This window comes from Rhinolophus sinicus, chromosome 5, assembly GCF_057876585.1.
Source record: "Rhinolophus sinicus isolate RSI-liver-muscle chromosome 5, RSI-T2T, whole genome shotgun sequence".
NCBI classification, from domain to species: domain Eukaryota; kingdom Metazoa; phylum Chordata; class Mammalia; order Chiroptera; family Rhinolophidae; genus Rhinolophus; species Rhinolophus sinicus.
The window spans coordinates 51,740,574-51,763,563 of record NC_142505.1 but is presented as its reverse complement, the minus strand read 5'-3'; the positions used below and the strand labels follow the sequence as shown (position 1 = coordinate 51,763,563).

General features: G+C 35.7%; 1 protein-coding gene across 1 annotated transcript in view; it reads left to right on the top strand.

Annotated features, from left to right (window-relative positions):
• The window catches only part of DNAH12 (dynein axonemal heavy chain 12), a 192,536-nt gene that overhangs the window by 119,457 nt on the left and 50,089 nt on the right, over positions 1 to 22,990 (top strand). The window contains exons 45-55 of the mRNA XM_074313144.2: positions 1,380 to 1,574; positions 6,672 to 6,805; positions 8,684 to 8,846; positions 9,553 to 9,633; positions 9,984 to 10,160; positions 12,102 to 12,233; positions 14,317 to 14,406; positions 15,044 to 15,184; positions 17,655 to 17,896; positions 18,912 to 19,059; positions 19,607 to 19,752. Coding sequence (XP_074169245.2) covers positions 1,380 to 1,574; positions 6,672 to 6,805; positions 8,684 to 8,846; positions 9,553 to 9,633; positions 9,984 to 10,160; positions 12,102 to 12,233; positions 14,317 to 14,406; positions 15,044 to 15,184; positions 17,655 to 17,896; positions 18,912 to 19,059; positions 19,607 to 19,752 — 1,649 coding nt within the window. The remainder of the gene's footprint in view (positions 1 to 1,379; positions 1,575 to 6,671; positions 6,806 to 8,683; positions 8,847 to 9,552; positions 9,634 to 9,983; positions 10,161 to 12,101; positions 12,234 to 14,316; positions 14,407 to 15,043; positions 15,185 to 17,654; positions 17,897 to 18,911; positions 19,060 to 19,606; positions 19,753 to 22,990) is intronic.

The following is a 22,990-nucleotide window of genomic DNA, read 5'->3' as shown; positions in this document are numbered from 1 at the left end:
TCATTCCTTCTTTTAAACTCTGCTTTCTCTTGACTGCTGTAAAGTTTCACCCAGTTTGTTTCCTGTCTCCCTAATTATTCCTTCAGTAACTACTTTTTCTTGCTCTACAGAATCAGTCCTGCTCCAGAATCAGTCCTGCTCCAAAAGTATATGTGTGTGTGTGTGCTCACATGCGTGCGTGTGTGTGTGTTGGGGGGTATTATTTTCACAGACAGCTTATCCACTCTACAAGCATTACCTATTATTTCTACATAAATAAGCCCTATATTTATATTGCCATCTTGACCCTTTCTTGAACTCTTGTTCTACAGTTGCAACCATGTATTCTTTCTCTATTTGAATGTACACTATTAACTCATATTTAGTTCAGTTAGACCATGTGAACATAATTTTATAAACTGACACCAATCATAATAATCATAATTTGAGAATTACTGTAAGAATACATATATGGAGTCCATTTATAGTTTTCCATGAATTTATTAATAGCTATCACATAAAGCAGAGCATATCTATAGTAGAGAATTCTTCCAGATATAATTTATTGTAATAACAATGGGAATTATATGATCATTGTGACCACTCCCTATGTCAAAAAAATTTTAAATCTATTTATAAGACACTTGACTATGAACTCTTTTGTGCTCTGAACAAGGACAAAGGTAAAAATAAAAGCTAACAGGCGCTTACCTATGTGGCAAGAACTATTCTAAGTGTTCACATATCATAACTCATTTGATTGCTCAACAACCCTCTGATGTAGGTAAAGAAGAAAAGAACAATATAAGCCAAGAAAAATGTCCAAAATAAAAAATGAAAGCCTCCCTCTCATACTCGCCTTTAATTTCATCTCACCAAAAATAACCATTACTAATAGTGTGTGTACTCACACATACACACCTATATATTTTTCGTCTAACAAAGAGGATCATATTATACATCCTATTGCACAATTTGTTTTTGGTTTTTTTTTTTCACTTATTTCGTCCTGCTTATCTTGCCATAGCACATACATTGATACACCTCATTATCTTTAACAGTTGAGTAAAATTAAAATATATGGATGTTTAATAATGTTTTTAATTGGATGCTTTAGTTGTTTAGTCAACAATGTTGAGTGTATCATGGTGAACTTTTTATGAGTATCTTTATAAGTTAAATTCTTGGCAGATATCTGTTTTAAAATTATAGAATGATGGAGCTGGAAGAGGTCTTCTAAGTACAAACTGTATCAAAGCCATTCTATTGATATAAAACCAAAAATTTGAAGATATTTACAAGGGGAGGAATAAAAATTCTTAATATTACAATATCTACTAATCTCATTATCAGCTTGTCTATTTTTATTTACCAGGTTTTTATTTTCTGATATTCTCTAGGGTGTTCGTCCTGTAGCTCAGGCTGGCAGTAAACACACTGAGCTCAGTCCCTTAGCTCTGTTTGCTTTTTTTGTGAATCGCTGCAAAGATAATCTTCATGTTGTAGTGGCCTTTAGCCCAATTGGAGATGCCTTTCGAAATCGCTTGAGACAGTTCCCATCCCTCATCAACTGCTGTACCATTGACTGGTTTCAGGTTTGTAATTTGGGGGAAGGAGGGCAACTAAATCTTTTGGAATTTTACTGAAATTTTACTCAAGCTTCATCAATATACATAGTCCTTGGCACCAGGGACTGATAAGACTACATAATCCCCACAAGGAGCTTACACTTTAGACTGGAAGACAGAAAAGGCAATCAGCAAATGAGTAGTCAGTTATATAAAAGGGGCATAATCTTGGTGTGCAAAAGGTATACTTAAGACAGTGAGTCTCCGAAGTATGACAATGAATTAACTACATATAGAAGGGGTATATTTAGGAACCAATGCATTATGTGTATATATATATATATATATACAAACACATATATATGTATGTATGTAAAGGTGTGTGTATGTGTGTGTCTGTGTGTGTGTGTTTGTGTGTGTGTGTGTGTATGTGTGATAAGGAATTGGCTCACATGATTATGGAGGCAGATAAGTTTGCTAGCTGGAGACCCAGGAGATCTGATGGTGTAGTTCCAGTTTGAAGGCCAGCAGGCTTGAGACCAGGAAGAGTTGATATTTCAGTTCAAGTTCAAAGGCAGGAAAAAACTGGTGTCCCTGTCAGACAGAAGGAATTCCCCCTTACTCAGGGGAGGGACAGGCTTTTTGTTCTTTTCAAGCCTTCAACTGATTGGGTGAGGCCCACTCACATTAGGGAGGGCAATCTGCTTTACTCAGTCTGTTAATTTAAATATTAAGCTCATCCAAAAGCACACCTCATAGAAAGACCCAGAATAATGTTGGACCAACTATATGGACACGCTGTGGCCCATAGTCAAGTTGGCACATAAAATTAACCATCACATGGGGATAGTATGTGCAAAGGTAAAACAGTGGAGGCGGGGGCATGGCTCATCTGGGCAACTGCAGATAGTTTGGTATAGCTGACTGGCAATGAGGGCAGCAGGAGTTAGGTTGGAGCTTTGAGTGGGTGACAAGTTATAAAGGAATTTGTAAATGTGCCTGGGGATTTGGTTTTATACCAAAGATGTTGCATGGGGATTAACATATATTTAGCTAATCTATATTTTAGGGGGAAAAAGTACTGTGTGGTGAGTGATTTGGAGTGGCATTAAAACAAGAGACAGGAAGACCAACTGAGTGGTAATTTCAGTCATGCCAACATCAAATAACGAAAGCTACCACCTCATTTAACCTTAAGGCACATTGTTACTGTCTGTATAAGACCATTGCATATTTATGAATTGAGAACAGTAACTCACGGTACCTTCTGTTTAATTGTTTTATGACCGATAGAATGTGCACTATAGATAGACCCTGGATAATTTATTTTAGAAATAAATTTCTGATACTAATTTGTTTTATTTTCTTTTGCGTATTTATCAATTACATATTGAAAACTAATTCTGCCCTTTTGAGGATTGCATATATGTTTCAACTAGTGAATGTTTTAGTGTTTATACAACAATAAAAAGTGTGTGAAACAATTTTGCTTTATGCAAACCATGTCTTAATACTGCTTCCATTAAGTAACCAAAAACCAAAACCAAACAAACAAAGCCTGTCCAACCATAGTTTTTCTTTTGTGAAATCTTATAAATACAATTCTACTAGTTTTGGATATCTTTTTCATAGCCACAAGAATTTCTATTCTGTTATAAGTGATTCTTACTTGTTGGGGAAAATTTTTCAAAAAAGGAACTGAGAGTTGCAAGTAGATAAGGGAGATTAACTAGATAACAAAGTGGAATAAAGATTTTATAGTGAAGCAGTGGGGATATAGAACTTGTGTCAGAGAAGCTGAAGGCATTGTTTGGGGTCTGGGTTTGGGAAGTGAGTATAAACCATTATGTGTCACACAATCAAGAAGGCATTAACTTGTGGGGTAGGTCTCTAGTCTCCAAAGTAGGGTTTACACTTACCAGGGGTGCCAAAACAATTCAGGGAATAAGGGGAGAAATTACTGGAATATTCATTTTTGTATGAAATATTTTATATGGACTAACATTGACACGCTTATTCAGTTTGTATGGCCATGTGTCATAGATGGTATGCACAGTACCCTGGGGGATTCTTACAATAAACTGAAAACTGAAGATACAATGCAATTATAAGTGGACAGTAACAGAATGGCATAAACTAGCATGAGCTAGCTTGAGTTCTGTGTCACCCATATCATGAGGCAAAAACAATGGCTACTTAACAAGATCTGACAAGGTGTTGGTAAAAACAAATTTCAGAAGGCTATTTGAAATATGGAGTTATATCGACTGTTTAAATAATAAACCTTATCCCCAGGTTATACCATACCTTGCAATATCAGCTCATTATGGCATGGGGGATACTGTTGGTTACCTATCAACAGTCATTTTCTACCCACTCCATCCTTGCTGACAGAATTTTTATTTTGTTTGGGAAATCAACTTTTATGTAGCTTTGTATACAGGGATTGATTCTTGGTTGGTCTAAATCAATATTAGTGTTCTCATGCCTCTTACTATTAATTGGTTTATACAGGAACCTATTCATGACCCATTCCTTACCAATGGGTCCTTAGTTAAAGTCTGCTTTGAGGAAATGTTTTTTTGTTTGTTTGTTTGTTTTACTATAAAAAGAGTTACATGGTAGGGAAAGGGCCTTTTCTGTCTCTCAACCTTGTTGCTTAAGGATGTAATGTCACCTGCAGTAGCTTGTCACCATGATGGGACAAGCCCATGTGTGAAATATTAGGTTGGTGCAAAAGTCATTGCAGTTTAAAAGGTTAAAAATAATTGCAAAGGGCCGGCCCGGTGGCTCAGGCGGTTAGAGCTCCATGCTCCTAACTCCGAAGGCTGCCGGTTCGATTCCCACATGGGCCAGTGGGCTCTCAACCACAAGGTTGCCAGTTCAATTCCTCGAGTCCCGCAAGGGATGGTGGGCTCCGCCCCCTGCAACTAAGATTGAACATGGCACCTTGAGCTGAGCTGCCGCTGAGCTCCCAGATGGATCAGTTGGTTGGAGCGCATCCTCTCAACCACAAGGTTGCCGGTTTGACTCCCACAAGGGATGGTGGTCTGTGCCCCCTGCAACTAGCAATGGCTGGACCTGGAGCTGAGCTACGCCCTCCACAACTAAGACTCAAAGGACAATAACTTGACTTGGAAAAAAGTCTTGGAAGTACTCACTGTTCCCTAATAAAGTCCTGTTCCCCTTCCCCAATAAAATCTTTAAAAAATAATAATAATCGCAAAAACTGCAATTATTTTTGCACCAACCTAATAAAATGCACTGAGAATGGGAGAGCAAAAAGATGGAAAAAACTAGATCCTCAATGACATGGTTGAGCTTCTAAATTAAGCAACTCTGGAAATACCCTACTTCTGGACATATTATATGATGATACATCTCTTTGTTTGAAGACATAGTAAGACAGTCACTTTAGCCATAAACATTTAACTCCTATAGATAGTATTAAACCTTCGTGATTAGCAAGATCATTAAAAAATGAAGCACCCAGAACACAAAGGTAAACTTTTGTAATATTTTCAATAATGTATAAGTTATATTCTGGCCTTTTACAAAAGTTCACTGATCTGAATAATAAATCTTTAGAAGCCTCTTTTAAGGTTTAGAAATGTATTCATACAATAGTACCACATGAGTATAATCTATGAATAAATACACATACATTGACAATATGTGCTTAAAAGTTTTTTGTTAGTGGAGTGCTTGATCAAAAAAGTATGAATTTTACTAGGAGGAGGGTCAGACATTCAAACAATTGATCTTAAAATGCATATTGTCTGCTACAAAGGAAAAAGCTTACAAGCATCTTGTTGATCTAAGTGAAAGGAAATTTGGAAAACATAATAAGAAAGTGAAGATTAATTACTTATTTAACAAATTATTTCACTGAATAAATATTTCAAATATTTATTGACAAGTTCTGTTTTAGGTATGGAAGATAACAGTGGTGAGAAAAAGTCCTTGCTTTCATGGATTTTACATTTTAGTGGGAAGGGGATACAGAAAATGAACAAATAAATATATATCAGGAGTTGGTACGTAGTAAGAAAAAAAACTCAGGATAAAGAAAAGTGTAATGAGGGAAGGAATGCGGTTTTAGAAAGACCTGGGAAGGCCTTGCTGATAAGTTGGCATTTGAGCAGAGATGTGAAGGAGTGAACCACAGGGAGTTCTAGGTAAGGAGGGTTCAGTTAGACGGAATAGCAAGTCCGAAGGCCCAGAGGCAGGAACATACTTGGCATATTACGGGAGAAGCAAAGGAACCATTTCACTGAGAAAGGAAAGACTGGAGAAAAAGCGAATTCGTGGGGAAGAAAATCAAGAGTTCAGCTTTTAGTGTAATAACAGTTAGTAATTGTGATGGACTACTGGTAACAAAAACCCAAACTAAAGACGTAGGGTTTTTCCTTCTCATATAGAAAAAAATCTGAAGCTAAGCAGACTAGGGCTTTGGTGGCTTACCAAAGTCATCAGAATCCCCAATTCTTTCTGCTTTACTTATCCTTAGCATGTGGTTTCCATCCTCAAAGTCATCTTATGGTCTAAGGTGGCTGCTGGAGCTCCAGCATTCACATGTGTGTTCTAGGCAAGAAGTATAATAATGGAAAGTAGGGCAAAAAGGACATATGCCAGCTCGATGTAACCCTTTAAAGAGACTTCCCTGAAATCCCTGCCTAACAACTACGTCTTTATCACTCTGAATTGCAAGGGAGTCTAGGAAATGTATTCTTTTAGCTCGGCATATTGTTATCTAGAATAAAATTGGAGTCCTAAGAAAAAGGGAGTGATAGATACTGGATGGGCAACTGGCAGCCTCTGCCACTGCCGTGCTAAATTTGGGATTCCTGGACATCCATGTGGAAGAGTTAGGAAAGCAGTGTAGTCTACCTTTCATATGTAAAATATTATTGACCTTTCCTTTATATTGTGTTTTCTTTAATTTTAATATATAAACATATTTATTAGAACTTTCATAGATTTACTTGTGACCTCAGTCCCCCTAATTCTATTTTCCCCATTAAGGTTTAATTTTTCAACCCCAAATTCTTCTTGCATAGGAAGACACTTAACTTCTATAATTGGAGTAAATTTCCTAAGTTATTTTTTATTTTTTATTTTTAGCCATGGCCCGAAGATGCCCTTGAACTTGTAGCTGTGAAATTCTTAGAAACACTGGAGCTTACTGAGGTTGAACGACGAGAGGTAGTTCCAATCTGTAAACACTTTCACACTTCTATTATGGATCTTTCAGAAAGGTTAATATTAATAAATTTTTAAGTTACAATAATGCCTTATATTTTTTTTAATTAAAATTTATTGGGGTAACAGTGGTTAGTAAAATTACATAGGTTTCAAGTGTACAGTTCTGTAATATATCATCTATATTTCACATTGTGTGTTCACCACCCACCCAGAGTCAGTTCTCCTTATTTGTTCTTGTTTACCCTCATCTACCAACTTCTCTCTCCTTACCCGCTGGTAACCAGTAAACTATTGTCTGTGTCTATGAGTTTTTGTTCCTTTATTTGTGTCTTGTTCCTTTGTTGCTTTCAGTTTTATATCCCATATATCAGTGAATTCATATGGTTCTCGACTTTTTCTGTCTGACTTATTTCGCTTAGCATAATAATCTCAAGATCCATCCATGTTGTCGCAAATGGCACTATTTCACTTTTCTTTTTTCTTTCTTTTTTTATTTTAATTTATTGGGGTTATAATTGTTAGTAAAATTACGTAGTTTTCAGGTGTACAATTCTGCATTACATCATCTATAAATCCCATTGTGTGTTTACCACACAGACTCAGTTCTCCTTCCATCACCATATATTTGTCACTTTTCTTATAATGCCTTATATTTTAAAACATCTTTCTGTGGAAGCCCCAAACTTTAATAGGATTTCTATGTTTTTCTAGACCTCTCATTATTTAATTAGTTAAGACCCTAAGCTTGCACGTAATAGAAGTTACTTGATCTACCTTTAACAAAAAAGGGGGATTTATTATAAAGATATAGAAGTGTGTCACAATGATTAAAGGGCAGAATACAGTTGGATCTCAGAAGTGACCAGAAGCAGGAGTTAGAAAGCCATTCTAAAACCAGAAATGCCTTTTCTCTTTTTCTCATTCCTGTTTCTGTCTGGGCATCTGCTTTCTTTTTTCTCTTTGTGGACTGAATTTTCTACTTCCCAGTGCATATGGAGGAAACTAGCTGCCTGTCAATTTTCAAGTTTACTTCTTACAATTCCAGCTATAGGCAGAGACGGATTGGCTGTTTCCAGCTCCCAATTCCAAATTTGTTCCAAATTGTGATTAGCCTCATTTGTGTTGATTGTCTAACTCTGGTCTGATCAGCTATGGTTAGGTGCAAGTTTCATAGAACAAACATTGCTGCTGGAACACTGGATGAAAGTTCTCAGATACGGGGAGCTTGTTGGTGGGCTGTGGATACTTCAAAAGTATCTCTTTTACCCCTGTTAATCTCTGAGATCCTCATTTCAAAGGTACAGAAACCCAGATGCTCATATCACCACATAATATAGTATATTGCCTATCCATAGCTATAGTCATATAGCCAGTTGGCATGGTTGGCTTGGAGAGTTACACCAAGCAGTGGGCTCTAGTCCGCATACTCACCATGAAACATCATTGCTTCTTCCATTGTTTCCATGTGTATGTGTAGTAGTGTCATGCTTCTGGCCACACCCCAGTGAGCTGACATGTGACACACTTGTATAAGGAATAATGAGTCATCCTTGCTATCCTATTTGCAGTTCTCTTTCCTGCTGTACTTGCCTAGCTTACATAATATCTTGTGTCCCTCACATGGTTGGATCCTTCTGACTTATGAAACAAGGAAAACAAATATCTTTCTTGCTGTAGTTCATCTTTGATATACGTCTTTGTTGATGTGTGCTTCTTAAATATATCGTTGCTATTTGATATTTTGCAGACGTGAAATTAGGATGTGGTTATGTGTAGAATTCTAGAATTTTATGAAGTTCAAGTACTCAGCAGCCTCTAAATAAAATTAACCTTTATTCTTAAATATTTGTTGTTAAGGTTGTGTTGATTTTACCTCTTACTTTGTGAAGCCCATTACTTATAGTAAGATATATTATCTGCCTCTATTTTAGGTTCTTGCAGGAGTTAGGAAGACATAACTATGTTACTGCTACCTCTTATCTTGAACTTATTGCCTCATTTCGACAGCTTTTGACAAAGAGGCGGCAAGCTGTCATGGAAGCAAAACAACGATATGTGAATGGGCTTGACAAATTAGCTTTTGCTGAGTCTCAGGTAAATTTGATGAGCTGCTCAAAATGGTAATATATAATAGGAAATATAAGAAATAATAATAATGAGAGCTACAATTTATTGACAGTATATTATGTGCCAGGCACTGTGTTATGTTTCACATGCATTACTTCAATTATTCCCCAGAACAACTCCATGAGATAGACACTTTTATGATCTTCATTTTACAGATGAGTAAGGTGAGTTTTAGAGAAGTTCACTAAGTTGCCCCAATCACACAGACTCAAATACATCCTGTTTTATTCTTAAGTTTTTAGCATTTGGACAGAATATAGTAAGTCTGGGTTGATTTTTATTGTAATAGCTGGTTAAATATAAGATTGGGGTTTTAAAAACTGAGTCAAGTGCTAGTAATGCTTATTAGCATTAGTTCAATATAAACATATGTACTGTATACTATGCACACAGTAGAATAGGGATACCCGAACTGTTACCTTCTTTTCTATCAGCATTTCTACCATGGCAACTACGTTCTCCCACTGCCCTGTCATATACTCCAGAAAGATGAAGTATTTTGTGAAGAAAACTGACCACTATCATGATTTCATTTATCATGTAAAGAACTGGAAGAAAAAGTTAAGATTTTTCTGGCCCCAGTACCTTATGATGTATTTAAGTTTCAATTTTCTGTGCTTGGCTTCTGTAGCTGTTGTAGCTATGAAAACTTAATGACAATCTGTCTATTTAGGTTGGTGAAATGAAAATGGAGCTTGTTCAATTACAGCCCAAATTGGAGGAAGCTAAAATTGAAAATGCACATATGATGCAGGTAGAGTATTGTGAACATTTTTTTTAGATTGATGTCAGAAGACAATTGAAATGTGTAATATTAGCCTTGAAAAACTAAGCCTCAATTTTTGCCATTGGATGTTAGGGACTTCATCGTATTCTACTGATTGGCTATCTCTTCGGGTGCCATGTGATTTCTATTTTTTGAAGGGAGGTGGGAAGCCCATTACCAAATTAGGTCACATGTATTTGCTTTTCTCCTCATTTTAATTTGGGCCCTTCTATACTTCAAAATGGTGTGTTGGATTCTCTAATTTTCAAACATTCTTTTGGCTCTAAAATGGAGAAAGCAATGGGACGTTTGAGAAAATGTCTTTATTTTTACTTTAGATTATTGAGATAGAGTCTGCAGAAGTGGAAGCAAAAAGAAAGTTTGTGAAATTAGATGAAGAGATAGCCAGTGGAAAGGCTGAAGAAGCCCAACTTCTGAAAAATGAGTGTGAAAGTGACCTCGCTGAAGCAATTCCAGCCTTGGAAGCAGCTCTGTCTGCACTGGATACACTAAAGGTAAGTGTTTGAGTTAGCTATCTTGTGTTTCATCAACAAAGTAAAATTGTGTACAGGTACTTGGTTAATTAGGTATAGTTCTATTTCAGTATGTGGTATATTGTTTTTGTCCAGTCAAATGAAACTTGACTCTTAACAGTTACTTTTTGATACATTGTCTTTTACTTTTGCTTTTCATATATTATTCACAATTTTCATTCAGGATATTCCATTGAAAATGGAACAGTCTCCAAGAGGCCAAAGTGGTTCTGTACATTGGTTAAATAGAGTGTGAAGCTACTCTTTTGCAGCCTCCTGAACATGCATGTACAGAAAAAGTTAAAGATTGTTTCCAACAGAGAGATGTGAGGCATTTGCCTGCATTGCACTGAGCTGTATGTGACTTTACAGGGTCTCTAGGCAAGACCAGAACAATTGGCACCAAACAGAGCAGGAGAGAGAGCTTCTGTTGACTAGGGAGGCCCAGTGCTGGTTCAAGGTCTTCAGACCCCATTCTTTGCCTTCTTTCTTCATTAGCGCCCTAACATTCATGTAAGAAACCTGACAAGATGGTGAGTTCAGCCTACGAGTAGTTCAGCATCTCTCAGGACCAAACTCTATCTGATTTTTCAGTTACATCAGCCTTGTAGTTATAAGACACAAGATTATTTTAGGTCATTTATAGAAACTTCCTAATGCTGTCACTGTGGTGTGAGCCAAGAGTTGAGAACACTGAGCTTGTTATTTTCTTCCTGTTTGCTCTTTGGCGCATTTAAAAGCCACACGCTAGCTACCCAGTGGTTTTTCTTCATTCTCTCCTTAGACGTTTATCACAGCAGCCAATCATTCTGGCAAAGCCTTGTTTTTCCAGTCACTCCATTCCAGATGATCATGAGCATTAATCTAAGCAGCTGTTTGATCACTGTGTACCATGGACTTTCAGCACTCCATCCTCTGAAATCCATAGGATTCTTGGTGCCTTCAAACCCTGCCGGTTATTGAACCTAATTGAGAATCTGTTGTTTGTACCTTTCTTGGTTTCAAACACTGTATTTGACATGAGTTAGGGTTCAGTTGCAGAGAAGACAATTGACTCTATTTAGTAGAAGCAGACAGGATTCTACAGGGAATTTTATAAATGGCTTACAGAATTGTTGGAAGAGCTGAAGAAACAGATCCTAGGCTGAGCTGTCAGGAATGACTCACAAAGCCAAATTGCAGGAATAGTCTACCAGAGGAATGCTACCTCTGAGTCAGAAGCTTGCAGAGACTTCTGACAGAGCCACATCGCCTCTACCATAATCCACATCTGCAAAATAGATGCCTGACGTTTTGCCCTTCTTCCCACTTATTCACTCTGAATTCTATTATAACATCACTCAAGTGATCCGATGGTGGAACCTATTGACCTTCCACAACTCTAGCTGTATGGGAAACGAAGATAGGTATTATAGGTGTTAACTTTCCAGCAATTGCAAGGGATGTCAGAAGGATATTAAGTGAATAATAAGAAAATCTAGTATTGTCTGACAATATATACCTTTTTAAAAAATAAATTTGGAATTGGAATGTACCTTTTCTTTCATTTGGGGGTAAAACTAATATTACATATAAGAAAATATAGAATTAAGTCTGTCTACATTAGTGTTCTTAACCTAGGTTCTACATATGGGTTTGGTATGTGATTACATGCAAATTTTGTGTTTTTGTGCAAAAATATATTTTCTGGAGGGTTCATAGCTGTCATCATATTCTTATAAGGATCTGTGAACTCCCCAATGTTTGAGAACAATTGGCCTTAATCTGTACTAAGTTCTCTTTTGTTAATTCTTTCATAACCATGCAAAGCAAAAAACAATTACAATTTCAAATGAAAATCTATGCTTGTCTCCAACATTACTTTAAAAACTTACTATTTAGAAATAAACTATTCTGAAGATACCCTGTTGTCTTTTGGTTTAGCCAGCTGACATTACAATTGTGAAATCAATGAAGAATCCTCCATCTGGTGTTAAACTAGTGATGGCTGCTGTTTGTGTCATGAAAGACATAAAACCAGAAAAAATTTCAGATCCTTCAGGAACTGGAGGCAAGGTAATAACTAGATACAATTTTAAATCATATTCATGAATGTACAGAACACTTTAAAGCAGGGGTGTCCAAACTTTTTTCAACGTTTTTCACCAAGGGCCATATGCGGTAAAATACACAAACAGCTGGGCCACTCACTCGAGGTGAAGTACGTATTGCCTCACCTGGTTTATTTAAGTAAACTAAATATATTTTTGGAATTTGTTGCGGGCCGATAAAAAATGGATTGCGAGCCTCAGTTGGCCTGCGGGCCTCAGTTTGGACACCCCTGCTTTTAAGCAACTATTATCAAATATCAACAGTACCCAGTCTAGGAAGGAAACATTGTTTTCCATATTGATTGGGTTCAGGATAAACTATGTAAAACAGTATCTATATTTATTGTGGGATAAAGCTAAGGGGGTATAGCATCAGAAAAATGTGGTTCCAATTGATTCCCTATCCTTTTCTGTCTATGCAGGATTTCACATCATCGTAGGGGTGAATGAACACTAAGATTCCTATGCTTTTCCAGCTCAGAGTCTCGAGTGTGATACATAATCACATAGGTGTTGCTTCTGAGCATTCAAAAATTCTGCTTTGTTACAGTATAGTGCAGTTGTTAAAATCATCGGCTCTGGAGCCAGAATGTCTGTCTTTAGAAATCCCAACCCTGTTAACAGCGTGACGTTGGGCAAGATACTTAACACCTGTGGAACTCTGTAAAAAAGAGGGATATTATAGTACCTGCCTCACAAAGTTACAGTGAGGATTAGATGAGTTAATACATATAAAGCTCTATGTATAAAGCCTCATAAACAGTAAACTCACAATAAATATTAGCTGTTATATGTAATTCTTATTTAAGGCTAAAAAGGAAGACATACTATCCTCCTAAACTAAAGTTATAGACTTATTTTCTTTTCAGGCTTTTACAAGACCTGAATCTCTGAATTGGAAAATTGGAATTTTTTTTTTTTTTTTGGTCATTCTGTTCTTCATTGAGACAATAAAGAAAATGAATAGGCTCTTTCCTTACCAAGTTATTCTCATTTACACACACACACACACACACACACACACCATCAGGCTTCTAGAAGTAGGAAAAAGAATGTTCAGCTAATTATTCAACGTCTTTCACCAGCACAAGTATGTACCATGTGCTTTATCTTTTAACTGGCAGAGCAATGTATAATCTTTGTGTATCTGCTTTCTCTTCCTTTTTTCACTTGGGGAGCCTAGGTAGGTGAGGAAGTTGTTTATAAGAAAAATGTTTGCTACTTGTCTTAGTCCATTTGGGCTGCTATAACAAATTACATACACTGGGTGGCTTATAAGAAACAAATTTATTTCTCATAATTCTGGAACCTGGGAAGTCCAAGATCAAGGTTCCAGTAAATTCGGTGTCTGGTAAGAGTTCGCTTCTTGGTTTATAGACGACTGTCTTTTTTCTGTGTCCTTACGAGGTGGAAGAGAGAGGGAGCTCTCTCAGGTCTCTTTTATAAGGGCACTAATCCCATTCATGACCTAATCACCACCCAAAGGCCCCACCTCCAAATACTATTACATTGGGGATTAGTTTTCAAGTCATGAATTTGAAGGACGGGAAGGGAAAACACAAATTTTCAGTCTGTAGCATGACCTTTTTGGCTTGAAAGAGTTAAGAATAAAGAAAAATAAAAGTTAAAATAATAAAAATATATTTTCTTATATGAAATTGTGATGGTGTTTATGCTAGTTGTTTTTCTTGTTTTCTAAAGAGAAATAATCATATAATTTGCCTTTCAATGTATAATTTTTTATAATGAATTTAATAATGAATTTTTTATAATGAATTTTATAATGAATTTAATATATATATTAAATTAATTTATATACAAATATAAATGTATATATAAATTTAATAAGTTCATGTTCATATTTTAAATATTTGATATGTATAACATGTTCTCGGAGAGGAGTCTCTTTATTTCCAAGAAGATGTAAGTTAATAGTTTGAAAATATATAGTTTCTCTGGAAAATATATCTTAAACTTCAAGGAGAAAAATTTTACAGCAAGCATCTTTAATTATATGTTTAATAAGTTTCCATACATTTTATTTATAGGTATTCGATTACTGGGGACCTAGCAAAAAACTTCTGGGAGATATGAATTTCTTAAGAGATTTGAGAGAATATGACAAGGACAACATTCCAGTGAGTTTCATTGGGTTTTTTTCTGTAAATGTAACCTTGCCAAGATGTATAAGATCTTTAACTTTATGTAATATTATATAAAACATAAGAAGATATTCTGTTTTGGGATTAAAATAATAAAGGAATGCTCTATTTATTGATGACTATATTATAAATTCTTATAATGCATAGACCCACTCCTCTTTCAGACCATTGAAAGTCATTTAATAAATTACTGTTTTAGTGTATTATTGACAGGACAGAGTTCTCTGTCTTCTTATAATAGTTTATTAATAAATCATATACAAATTTATGTGTGATAAAAAGTGTAACACATTCTTTTCCATTCAGTTTTATTTACTTATTAATGTTTAATTGTTCTTTTCCCTTGTTTCTGTATGTTTTCTCAATCTGCAATCTTTTTTTAGAAGAAACATTTTGCTTCAATATCTGTAATAAGTTTGCAAATTTTGCTTACAAATAACTTGTGTTTCTGCTACAATTATACTTATTTTAAAATTATCTCAAAGTACTGACTTTGGTTTTTAAAGACAACAGAACTTTTTTATATAATTTTTTTTACTGTGTATGATTATTTTTTCATCTTATGATTTGTGATATATGTTGAAATTTTAAGATCTAAATCTTTGTTGTATAGGTGACTGTTATGCAGAAGATTCGTGGTGAATACTTAACAAACCCTGAATTTGACCCTCCTAAGGTTGCTAAAGCTTCTTCTGCAGCTGAGGGTCTGTGTAAGTGGATCATGGCTATGGAAGTGTATGACAGAGTTGCAAAGGTACTTTGAGGAGCAGCAAATCCATTTTCTATGATATAGTACCAGAAATTAAAATCTATGCATATATTTACTAGTTAAGACTTTTCAAAAGTACAACCAGAAAGAATTTGTCCGGCTGCAGCATAAACATCAATTGATTGAGTACCTAGTGGATGAAGAGAATACTTGCATGAGACATGACCTGCTTGGGGCTAGTGGTAGTACTATGTGAGCAGGGGTGATCACTGGAATTGGCCAGACTCACCTATACTTATAGGGACCCTGGGCAAAAGAGAATTAGAATTTGATGAGGGGAGGGCAGGAGCAAAGAAAAATCCAAAATATCAAGGGCAAAGTGGCAGATTTCAAAATTGTTCAAAGGATCAGAAGTAAGAAGATCCAGTAGGGTTAAGAGGTAGAGGATGGAAAGATCCCCTGAAGCAATAGCATGCATTGATAGGGAACCTTTTATGGAGACCCACTGGGGCCAAATTCCTAGGGGATCAGAGAATAGTTAAGAACATTTCGAAAAAGACCAGCGAAACACTGGCCTTAGCTTCTGTAGCTTGTAGAATTCTACCTAGGGAAGCAGGGAATATAAATTAAAAGGCAGATCAAAATACATGGTAGCATGTGTTTAGAACAACCTCAGAGTATAGAATGAATGATCAGGCTGTAACAATTGGGAAGATAATTCCTAGTAAGGTTCATGTGTCTATAGAGAGGTAGGGACTTTGATTGTGAGCCCTAGGGGAGTAGACATGTATACACCTGTTAGAGAAATAAAATTAATTTTCTCTGGGATGTCCTTCCATTGAACATCTTGTCCCTCTCTACAGTAGTCTCATAATAGGTCTACGAGCTCCAAATAGCTAATTTCCACACATTTCACAAGCATGTGGAATCTTCCGGATCCTTTCTATAAAGCAGATAAGCCAAGGCATTCAGGTCTTCCCTGACTTCCCATTCTACACCTCCACACTGCCATTTTAATTCTGATGCAGCTGCCCTATGTTGTCATGGAAGGGTTGAAAGGAGGTATCCAGCAATATCTCCTCCAAAGTCAAAAACAGAAAGTGGAGCTTCTTGCTTTCTATCTATTTAACATATTCCCCCCTTCAAGATTTCAGCCCAGGGTAGAGAAAGTGGACATTCGATGTCTGATACCTTGCTTCCCTCTTCCCTCTTTGCCCTCAGCTTCATTCATGGCAGAAGACTTAGGTCTCCCCTCTTTCAAACTGACAAATACTCTCATAAGCCATCTACTAATGGCTTATAGTACATTCAATGTTAATGTTGCAAATCCCATTCTTGATATACTAGTGAGCGTGATTAAATGATAACTTTTTTTTTAAAGATTTTTTTTTTTTAAAGATTTTTTTTTGTGGGGGGAAGAGGTACAGGACTTTCTTGGGGAACAGTGTGTACTTCCAGGACTTTTTTTCCAAGTCAAGTTGTCCTTTTAATCTTAGTTGTGGAGGGTGCTGTTCAGTTTCAAGTTGTTGTCCTTTCAGTCTTAGTTGTGGAGGGCGCAGCTCAGCTCCAGGTCCAGTTGCCGTTGCTAGTTGCAGGGGGCGCAGCCCACCATTCCTTGTGGGAGTCGAACCGGCAACCTTGTGGTTGAGAGGATGCGCTCCAACCGAGCCATCTGGGAGCTCAGAGGCAGCTCACCTCAAGGTGCCGTGTTCAATTTTAGTTGCAGGGGGCAGAGCCCACCATCCCTTGTGGGACTGGAGGAATTGAACTGGCAACCTTGTGGTTGAGAGCCCACTGGCCCATGTGGGAATAGAACTGGCAGCCTTTGGAGTTAGGAGCACGGAGCTCTAACCGCCTGAGCCACCGGGCCGGCCCCTAAATGATAACTTTTGAACATCCTTTTTTCTTTAACAAAGTGTGCGTTACCAAGATTTGTTGAGAAAAATTCAAGTTTGAATTTTGAAAACGGAACATCAGGCTTTATTTTTCTTTGTATCTCTATCACTGTCTTAATCCCCCCAAGGCAAATGTATGCCTTAGCTGACTAGGAAGATCACAGACTTGGAAATGCAAAAAAATAAAACAAAACAACAATTTTAAAAAGCACATTCATGTCTTTTAAACATTTATAATTCCTGTTACATGTTCTTCTCTTTTTTTGGCAAGAGTTGAATGGCAACTTCTTATTATTTTGACACATTTTGCTATATGATGTTGTGCCATTTTTGCTACATACTGGAACTTTTTGTTAGTCCAGAATAATTTATCTGCTTTATAGATGACAGTTTGCTAGTTCAGAATGATTTATATATTTTATAAGACATATAAATATATTTTAATTTATCTGTATATAAAAATATGTCATACTTAAAGTAACATGCTTATTTTGTATAATTTACAAGTAATAAGTGTAGGTATAATATAAACATTTTTAATACATAACATCTATAAAGGATTATGTAGATGTCAGTTTTACAGAGTATACATCACAGCTGCCTATATTGTTCCCAAACAGGTAGTGGCGCCTAAGAAAGCCCGCTTAACAGAAGCTCAGAAGTCCTTAGCTGAGACAATGGAGCTTTTGAATCAGAAGAGAACAGAATTAGAAGAAGTTGAACATCACTTGGAAAATTTACAAAAAATATTTACTGAGAAAACTGAGGAAAAGGCTCGTTTAGAAGACCAGGTAGAACTCTGTGCTAAGAAACTTGAAAGAGCCTCAAAACTAATTGGAGGACTGGGTGGAGAAAAATCAAGGTCAGATTTCTGTTAATTTTAACAATATTTACGAATGTTGAGCTTGATTATGTGCCTTTCTTTGGGTATTTATTATGATTACTGATTTTAAAATGGCTGGTTGAAAAAGTGGAATATTCTATAATATAAGGCACCTGGCCAGTCTTCTGCAAACAGAATATCAATGCCTAGAATGTTGTTTGCAACCTGCTTTCAAATATTTAAGAGAGAGAGAAGCAAATAGGGCAAACGATCATTTTTTAATCTAAATGGTGAGTATGTGGGTGATCATTATACAATTTCAGTTTTATATGTAATATATGTCAAAATTTTTCATAGTAAAATGTTGTGGGGGAAGTAATGGATGTATGGCTGTTTTTGTTGAAATTTGTTTCAAAGATATAACTGGCTTGATCTAACAAAGCCATTTAGCTTCATTCAAATCTATTTGTACTGGCTAGGAAGCGATTTCATTTATTAATTGCATTTGTTCAGTGAATAACATGATAAGGTAATATGCCTTTGATTTTATAGTATAGATTAGATGGTTTTGGAATGTACTTTTTTATTGTAAAGATTTCTTTAAATGGAAAAAATGTCAACCCTATTAATAGTATCTCAGCTTCTATACAACCTAAATGTAATTTTGGATAATGAATTACAAATGTTTCTATGTTTTACAGACTAACAATAAATATTGAACCTAGTAGCAGGGCTACTAGACCAAATCATCCTGAAGAAAATTATTGTACAAAATGTTGGTGTTTTTTGTTTTTGTTTTTGCTTATTCTGAAAGGCCTTGGTCCTGCTAGAAATACCTAACATTCTAATAATGAAAGGTGGATTATCATTCATATAACACAGATACGTATTACAGCATGTTAGAGCTAGAAGGGACCTAACCTCATTTTATAGATTAGCAAGTGCCCAACATTTCTTGGCTTTTTGTTTAGAATTTGGACTACAAGCTCCTTAACCTTTCAATTACTGTCTTCCATCATTCTCTGAGGTATTTTGCCTTTGGTTTATCTCACAGATGGTCTCAGGCTGCAGATGACCTTCAGATAGCATATGAAAATTTGACTGGTGATGTCTTAGTATCAGCAGGAGTAATAGCCTACCTTGGTGCTTTCACTTCTGGCTTTCGACAAACATGTATAGAAAATTGGAGTATGTTGTGCAAGGTAATGGTTTTATATTTCAGAATTTTCTTTCTAGAACATTCAAAGTATGTGTTAGGGTATTTGTGGGGGAAAGATGATGATAAGGATAGAGAAAGGAAGAAATAACTGAAAATATGGGGTCTTTCTTTTTTTTTGTTTCTTGTTAGATCAGTAAAATACTTTCATAGTCCAACTTACTTTTTTTTCTTTTTCTCATATATTTTGTTTTTTACTTTATTTAATTTTTTTAATTTCTCAGTTACAGTTGCATTCAATATTATATTAGTTTCAGATATGGCATAGTAGTTAGAGATTTATATAACTTATAAAGTGATATAAAGTAAGTCTAGTGCCCACTTGAAACCATACATAGTTATTACAATATTATTGACTATATTCTCTATGCTGTACTTTATATCCACGTGAGAGTCCAATTTGGAATTCAGGTTTTTTTTCTGTTCCTTAGAGTTATTAAATAATATCTAATGACAAATGAATATTTTAGTTTTTAAAATATTTTAACCAACAAGATGAAAGAAAACATCAGATATTTGTTTATTTCTTATAGGAGAAAAAAATCCCATGTTCAGAGGAGTTCTCCCTGAGTAAAACCCTGGGTGATCCAGTAAAAATTAGAGCATGGAATATTGCTGGATTACCAACAGATGCTTTCTCCATCGATAATGGAGTGATTGTTAATAACTCCAGGCGTTGGTAAGGAACATAAAGTATATTTTTTTCAATGACTTTATTTGAAAGTTTTCAAAGTTGAAAGGATTATAGAGTAAGCACCCATAAAGCTACTACCTCCTAGATCCTGAGATTAACATTTTATTATTCTTGCTGCTGTATCAGATATTTATTCATCCCTCTATCTGTTCATCAGCTCATCCTTTTTTATGCATTTCAACATAAATTGCAGACATGGATATACTTCCCCACCCAATACTTCAGCATGCATATCATTAACTAAAATTCAATGTTTGTTTGTTTTCTTTTGAGGTAAAATGTACATACAGTGAAATACACAAAATTTAAGAACACTATTCCATGAGTTCTTGAAAAAGAGTATACAAAAGTATACACTTGTGCAACCCAAACCTCTGTCAAGATACAAAACATGACTAACTCTCAGGAAGTTTAAGAAATTATTATTCCCCACTGTAGGAAATTATTATTCTGATTATTTTCCACCATAGGCTAGTTTTGTCTATTCTAGAACTTCATATAAACGAATCATATCATATAATATGTGCTCTTTTGTGCAAGGCTTGTTCCACACAACATAATGTTCCTATTTTTTGTTGCTGAATAGTATTCCATTTTATGAATATATCACTGTTTATGCATTCTCCTATTGATACCTGGGATGTTTCCAGTTTGTGGCTATTCAGTGTATTTAATTTAGGTATTTCTACCCATTTTCAACATACTATAACTTGATAATTTGTACAATTTCATGGATATCTTATTTAATTGTAATCAACAGTGTGATAACTATATAAACTTTCCAAATGGTTTTATTGTTATCCTTTCATTTATATACTTTGAAAATCTTGGAAATTACTCTCATCTGAGAAATAGTTTCCTATAAGTGGTTATTTAGTCACATTGTCATCTAATTTTAACTTCAAATTATACTACAAAGTGACAGTAATAAAAAAAGGCATGGTTTTGGCAGAAAAACAGACAGACCAACGGAATGGAATTGAGAACCCCAAAATAAACGCACATATATATGGGCAAATAATTTTCAACAAAGGAGCCAAAAACATACAATAGAGAAAAGCGTCTTCAACAAATGGTGCTGGGAAAATTGGATAGCTATGGTACATGCAAAAGAATGAAACTAAACTGCTGTCACCCTATACCAAAGTTAACTCAAAATGGATCAAAGACCTAAATAAAAAACCTGAAACAATAAATTGCATTGAAGAAGGGATAGGTACTAACTTAATGGACCTTGGGTTCAGAAAGGATTTTATGAATTTGACCTCAAAGGCAAGGGGAGTAAAGGAAAAATAAATCAATGGGACTGTATCAAATTAAAAAGCTTCTGTACAGCAAAAGAATCTGTCAACAAAACGAAGAGGCAACCAACCGAATGAGAGAAAATATTCGCCAACAAGACCTCTGATAAAGGGCTAATATCCAAAATATATAAAGAACTCATACAACTCAAAAACAAAAAAAACAACCCAGTTAAAAAATGGGCAGAGAACCTGAACAGACACCTGTCCCAAGAAGACATACAAATGGCCAACAGATATATATATATATGAAAAAATGCTCAACTTCATTAGCTATTAGGAAAATGCAAATCAAAACCACAGTGAGATACCACATCACACCAGTTAGAATGGCTGTTATCAACAAGAGAAGGAATAACAAGTGTTGAAGAGGCTGTGGAAGAAAAGAAACCCTCATACACTGCTGATAGGAACGTAAATTGGTACAGCCACTATGGAAAACAGTGTGGAGTTTCCTCAAAAAACTAATAGAATTGTTGTATGACCCAGCAATCCCTCTTCTGGATATCTACCCCCAAAATCTGAAAATATCCGTAAAGATATGTGTAGTCCTATGCTCATTGCAGCATTATTCATGATGGCCAAGACATGGAAACAACCAAAGTGTCTTTTGATAGATGATTGGATAAAGAAGATGTGGTACATATATACAATGGAATATTGCTCAGCCAGGGAATGGAATGGGTTCTTGCCATCTGCGGCAGCATGGATGGACCCAGAGGGTATTTGCTGAATGGAGTATGTCAGACGGAGAAAGACAGATGCAATGTGATTTTGCTTATATGTGGAATCTAAAGAACAAAATAAACAAACAAAACCAAAGCAAACTCATAGATACAGAAAACAATTTGATGCTTGCCAGATGGGAGGGGGGTTGGGTGTGAGTGAAAAAAGGTAAGAGATTAAGAAGTTCAAATTGGTTGTTACAAAGTAGTCATAGGAATGTAGGGTATAGCACAAGGAATATAGGCAATAATATTGCAATAACTATCAGGTCAGATTGGTACTAGATTTATTGGAGTGATAGATGGGAGGAGGGCAGGGGGACAGGGTGAAAAAGGTGTACATTAAGAAGTACAAATTGGTAGTTACAGAATAGTCATGGGGATGTAAAACAAAGCATAGGGACTATAGTCAATAACATGGTAACAACTATGTATAGTGCCAGATGAGTACTAGACTGGTCAGGGGGATCACTTTTTAAATCATGTAAATGTCTAACCACAATGCTGTACACCTGAAATTAATGTAAAATAGTATTGAATGTCAACTATAGTTGAAAAATTAAAAGGGGGGGGGGAAGGAGAAGAGGAAGAAGAGGTCCAAATGTCCAGGTAGAAAACAAGTAAGTCACGGGGATGTAATGTACAGCTGAGGGAATATAGTCAATAATATTGTGATAGTGTGGTACGGTGTCAGATAGTTGCTAGGCTTACCATGGTAATCACTTCCTTAGGTATATAAATGTTGAATAACTATGGTGTGCATCTGAAGCTAATAGAACATTGTAAGTTAGCTACATTTTAATAAAAATCTTTTTTTAAGAAAAGGTATAATGTTTTTAGCCCAAGACATTTATCTGCTTCCCCCCTTTCACACACCCCGGGGTTAAATTTTGCTTTTACTCTTGCTCTAGCTGCAATGTGTGTTTTGTTCTTACTTTTTCCAGGATTTCCAGGCAAATTATTAGCCCAGTATATGTTAATTTCTCAGCTTGGAGTTTCCTGGTCTACGTAGCTAGTGTAAAGTTGCATCCTACACCTACATGAAATGTATACTCATGGTTATAGTTTCTCAGGGGACTTTTTTCTATCTGGAATCAAAATATTTTCTTCTTGTCTCTTATGCATAGAGTTGGATATTTTTCTATCTATGATTTCACTAATCCTTTTGCAGGTTTAAGCTTAATACAGGGGTCTCAG